This window comes from Chelonia mydas, chromosome 2 (assembly GCF_015237465.2).
Source record: "Chelonia mydas isolate rCheMyd1 chromosome 2, rCheMyd1.pri.v2, whole genome shotgun sequence".
Classification (NCBI taxonomy): Eukaryota; Metazoa; Chordata; order Testudines; family Cheloniidae; genus Chelonia; species Chelonia mydas.
The window spans coordinates 79,534,046-79,540,030 of record NC_057850.1 but is presented as its reverse complement, the minus strand read 5'-3'; the positions used below and the strand labels follow the sequence as shown (position 1 = coordinate 79,540,030).

Here is a 5,985-nt window from a genome sequence, read left to right as displayed (position 1 = left end):
GCAGACAGTGATTTTGATTCTTTCTTTTATACCTCTAGAACTAGCCAAGTGATAAGAATACCCCTAAATTCTTAAAGTACAGGCCTTTACAGACAGGCCTGAATATCTATATCCTAACATAAAATTTATTATAATAAATTTCACAGCTGCTATACTTATCACAATATCTTTGTCCTGAGGAAGTTAACCTGTGAAATTCCAAAAGGATTTTGTACCATGTCACATATCCATTATTATATTAAACTACCAGACAGTGCAGTGAGTTCATATGATGTATTAATGCTCGTACTGTTAGAGGATGGTCTTTTGTAGTTCAGAAATAATCATGCTTCTTGCCATATGTATGTTAGACTTTTATTGAAGGTCGCAGAAGTACCGTTCTTACAATCCTTTAATTTTTACTGCTACAGTCTAGTCCTTTAAAAGAGTAATGCATAAATTGATCAGTTGTGCAAACTGGATTCCCAGTTAAAATTACTTTTGTGATATTATGGTTCATCTTAAATGCATCATCCTCTATTTCTCTTATATTGTTCATGGAGAGATCCAAAAGTTCCAAATTAGCCATATTGTCAGTGAATGTTTTTGGTAAGATTTTTATGCCATTACAGCATAAAGTTAACTCAATCAGATTTTGAAGGCCTGAAAAAATGGGTGGAGTGTGGAGACAATTTTTGTCCAAATGCAGAAACTCTAGCTTAGTATTATTTATGAATAGATTTTTGGGAACATTACCAATACAATTTGCAGATAAATTAAGAACTTCCAGCCGCTCCAACCCTGAAGCGAAGTCAGAAGGCATCTCTGAGAGTAAATTACTAGACAGGTCAAGTTTCCTTAAGGTAAACCTGCCAGCAAACAACAGAGGTGGAATATTTTGGATTCTATTTTTAGAAATTGAAAAATGTTCTAGGTTGTCGAGGGTTGTGAATATAGCATGTGATATCTCAGTAAAATTATTATAATCTAGCAGCAAGTCATTAAGACTCTTCAGGTTGTCAAACAAACCCTCAGGCAAATGGCTTATTTCATTGTGGGACAGAACAAGGATCTTAAGGTTACGAATGGGATCAAAAACTCCCTCTGGTATGGTGAGGAGATGGTTACCAGCCAGCATTAAGGTATCAAGCTGGGAAAGCCCCACAAACATGGATGCAAGCATCTTCAGCCTGTTATTAGAGAGATCCAGATAGGTGAGTTTTTCTAGGGAGATTAAAATTGTACTGTCCAGAAGACCCAATCTGTTTTCAGCTAAGTTTAACCAAACCAGTTTCTTTGTGTTCCTGAACAAGTTTGATGGCAAGTCTGTGAAATTGTTCCCAGAGAGATCCAGAGAGAGGATGCTCTTGCTGATATTGTCAAAAGAGTCATTCTGAAGTGACAGCTTGTTGTTGGCTAAACCAAGGAATGTGAGATTGAGAAGGTGCTGAAACACTCCTGGAGAAATGAGGGTTAAATGGTTGTCGTTCAAGATCAATGTTTCTGTTTTTTGAGCGATACCATGTGGAACTTCATATAAACTGGCACAGCGGCAATCCATTAGAGAAGGGGTACATAAACACTTCTGGGGGCAGTCTGGCAGTGAAAGGATATATCCAAAGAGCAGCAGCAATAGCACAGGGATCATTATTACAGCCTGCAGGGGAACACAGAGGAGAAAAGGGAACAAATCAACCAATAAATGTGAGCTCCTTCATTTGGGTGTGGTTTTATTTCTAATAAATAAGGCTATATACGTGACGATTTTTCATCTACATCTCAACAACATTGCCAGTCATTTTCTGTAACTAAAACCTCCCTTTGACAGCATTTAGTGTTTATCTGTTCCTGATCAGGGATGTTTCAGACAGTGCTGCTAAACCTGCCACCACAGAATTCTTAAGGGCTCATGCCACACCTGGCTGAAATGCCAAAGTGGGGCCAAAGTCTCTGGTGCTACTGTAATCCCCTCGTGGAGCTCTCTCCCAGCGCTTGCGCACGACCACACTTACACTTCAACATGCCGCTGTGGAAGCGTTCCCGTGACAGCGCTTTGAAGTTTCCAGTGTAGCCATGCCCTTATACCCACATAACTACATGGCTTTAAATTCACATATCCATATAAAAACACTGTGTAGACAACCCCTTTTACGTTCTCATGATATTCTTTGACTCCCATATTTTTCTTTCCCTCTACGTATGCATAACTTTCATTGCCATCAATGGGAGTTCTGTATATGTAGAGGGGACAAAGAACTGAGATCCATTATGTAACTCAGCGGCAGAATTTTGCAGTATTCCCATATTTTGACAAGGTACAATAAGCATTGACTACAATATGAAATGAAAGTTATCAGTCTGACTCCTGTCTACGTGTAACCACTAAATTTCAACTTAGGAGATGTGCTGTGTTTTCTCTGAAAATTTAAAGGTGACTTACAAAGAAGTGAAGAAAAAGTTTGCATCCATATTTTTTGTGTGTGTGCTTGTTTATGATGTATCAAAAAAGCCTAAAATGTTGACTAAGATATTTTTAAGTGCTGGTTTTTTTCTGCCCTTTTTTTTTTTTTTTTACATTAGAAATTCATGTATTGTCTACTCTGTTTTTCTTGGAAAACTTTCTGGATGACTGAAGAATTAGTGAGATTGATCTCACAAGGAAGAAAAGAATGAAATCTTAGCAACTGAGAAGAAATTTTTAACCAAACTTTTCTATAACTTCTTTTTTTTTCTTTTTTTTTAAGTTTTTCTTAATATGTATTTAACTCAAACAACTGGCAAACAGCTGGTGAAATATTCAAACACACATCTACAACTGAAGGATACGAAAGTTCCCTGTACAATTCTATGATTCTCCAAACAGTTCTCCAGTAAAAATAGTAAGGACAAGCTTTATATTTCTAAGATAAGAAATAAGATTTTTTTTCCTTTTAAATAAGCAAAGCAAAACAAAAAACCTTTCAGAGCTTCTTAGATCATAAAGCAGTAATAAAAAGGGTACAATGCCATTTTTAAAATTTTAATTTGCAGGTCACCTTTAAGAAAACAAGAAAAAAATCACCCAATTTTGTTGCCAACAGATAAGCAGGATAAAAGAACTAAAACTGAGTACATTTGTGTCTAATTTTAGACAAATCAAAGTAAGCATTGTACAAGTTCAAAAGCGAGTTAATATCAGTTTTTAGCAAAATAGTTCTAAGCAAATGGCCAATATACTCAACCTGAAATGTTCCTGTGTGTTCCTTCAGCAATCTGAGAAATGTAACCAAAACTAATTTCACAAGCTGTAGCTTTCATTGCTTAACTTATGTTCGTTGGCTTAATTTGTTTATTGAGTAAGACTTCCCAGAAGAAAAAAAAAAAGGATGATGACGAAACACAAGAAAACTGTAAACACCTAAATTTTACAGCACTGTTTAGATACTTCAGTGATTGGTGCTCTGTAAAAACTTTAGTCAAGTAGAAAAACAATAAAGGATCTGTCCCACCTTGCCATGATTAGCAGTCAGCCTTTTGTTATAAGCATGTTTGGACGACATTCTTGCAAACTCATACCTGTGACTGGACCTTGGGCCTGCACAGAACCCTATTTTGTGGGGGCTGTGTACAGGTGCACAATAGGGTTGCCAACTTTCTAACGGCACAAACCCAAACACCTTGCCCTGCCCCCTGCTCCACCACTGCCCCGAGGCCCCACCCCCACGTGCTGCATCCTCCCTCCCTCTGTCGCTCTCTCTCCCCCACCCTCACTCACTTTCACCAGACTGGGACGGGCGTTGGGGTGCAGGAGGGGGCTGAGGGCTCTGACTGGGGATGTGGGCTCTGGGGTGCGGCCAGGGATGAGGAGTTTCAGGTTAAGGACGGGGCTCATGCACATGTATATTAAGAGGTATGGATATATGCTAAAATTAGGATTAAAGTGTGTTTAATTTAGGCATACTGGGGGAGTTGTTAAACAGGCCTGCCCTAGACAAAGGAATGTGTTTGCTTCTCTGACCAGCGCCCTGGTCATCAGGCAGAGACAATGAAGGTACATTTACATACAGGTAAACAAAGCTATCAAGCTAACAACTGGTGGAAGAGGCAGCATGGTGTCTATGCCCCAGCAGGAGAGAGAAGCTTGGCCTGGATTTTTACTTTTCAAAGAATACATTGCAAAGGCGTACTGGTCTATAAACACAGGGGGGCTGAGCCTGACGTGATAAGTAATTGAATCAACTGATTGTATACAATATTACTGTATTATAAAAATGTATTGAGTGAGGTGTTTTATGAAAGCCTCTGACACACTGGTGATTAATACAATTGTGAAATGTATGTGTTAACAATATATGAGGAAATATGGATACATAATGATATTATGCTTTCGTCTGTGACAAGAAAAGGAGTACTTGTGGCACTTTAGAGACTAACAAATTTCCGCGACAGGTTCTCTCCCAGATACGAGAGAAGGCAGCTATCTACCTGTCTATTAAGATTAATCAAGGTGTGAGCAAATACAATGGAAGCCCTATTTGCATAGAACAGCATGACATCATCCTGCCTCTTGAGGCAAACTCATTGAACTTCAGAAGATATAAGGTGACATCTTCATCATCTGGACCCATGGAAAAGAAGCCCTTGAGGAATTCCACCATGATTTCAACAATTTCCATCCCACCATCAACCTCAGCCTGGTCCAGTCCACACAAGAGATCCACTTCCTGGACACTACAGTGCTAATAAACGATGGTCACATCAACACCACCCTATACCGGAAACCTACTGACCGCTATTCCTACCTACATGCCTCCAGCTTTCACCCTGACCACACCACACGATCCATCGTCTACAGCCAAGCTCTGCGATACAACCGCATTTGCTCCAACCCCTCAGACAGAGACAAACACCTACAAGATCTCTATCAAGCATTCTTACAACTACAGTACCCACCTGCGGAAGTGAAGAAACAGATTGATAGAGCCAGAAGAGTTCCCAGAAGTCACCTACTACAGGACAGGCCTAACAAAGAAAATAACAGAACGCCACTAGCCGTCACCTTCAGCCCCCAACTAAAACCCCTCCAACGCATTATTAAGGATCTACAACCTATCCTGAAGGATGACCCAACACTCTCACAAATCTTGGGAGAAAGGCCAGTCCTTGCCTACAGACAGCCCCCCAACCTGAAGCGAATACTCACCAACAACCACATACCACACAACAGAACCACTAACCCAGGAACCTATCCTTGCAACAAAGCCCGTTGCCAACTGTGCCCACATATCTATTCAGGGGACACCATCACAGGGCCTAACAACATCAGCCACACTATCAGAGGCTCGTTCACCTGCACATCCACCAATGTGATATATGCCATCATGTGCCAGCAATGCCCCTCTGCCATGTACATTGGTCAAACTGGACAGTCTCTACGTAAAAGAATAAATGGACACAAATCAGATGTTAAGAATTATAACATTCATAAACCAGTCGGAGAACACTTCAATCTCTCTGGTCACGCAATCACAGACATGAGGGTCGCTATCTTAAAGCAGAAAAACTTCAAATCCAGACTCCAGCGAGAAACTGCTGAATTGGAATTCATTTACAAATTGGATACTATTAATTTGGGCTTGAATAGAGACTGGGAGTGGCTAAGTCATTATGCAAGGTAGCCTATCTCCTCTTGTTTTTTTCCTACAAACCCCCCCCAAGACGTTCTGGTTAAACTTGGATTTATGCTGGAAATGGCCCACCTTGATTGCTGTGCACATTGTAAGGAGAGTGGTCAGTGTGGATGAGCTATTGCCAGCAGGAGAGTGAGTTTGTGTGTGTGGTTTTTGGAGGGGGGGGGGTGAGAAAACCTGGATTAGTGCTGGAAATGACCCACCTTGATTATCATGCGCATTATAAAGAGAGGTTTCAAAGAGGGATGGGCTATTACCAGCAGGAGAGTGAGTTTGTATGTGTGTGGGGGGGGGGGGGGGGGGGGAAGGGTGAGAAAACCTGGATTTGTGCTGGAAA

General features: G+C 40.6%; 1 protein-coding gene across 1 annotated transcript; it reads right to left on the bottom strand.

The window, feature by feature from the left end:
* Window positions 1-340: 340 nt before the first annotated feature.
* LOC102937862 (insulin-like growth factor-binding protein complex acid labile subunit) lies at window positions 341-3,308 on the bottom strand. Its single transcript, XM_027819384.3, has 2 exons — window positions 3,201-3,308; window positions 341-1,636 (listed from the first exon to the last, which is right to left on the bottom strand). Exon 2 carries the CDS (start codon window positions 1,625-1,627, stop codon window positions 392-394), a length of 1,236 nt encoding a protein of 411 aa, XP_027675185.2. The 5' UTR covers window positions 1,628-1,636; window positions 3,201-3,308; the 3' UTR covers window positions 341-391.
* Between the last annotated feature and the right edge of the window lie 2,677 nt (window positions 3,309-5,985).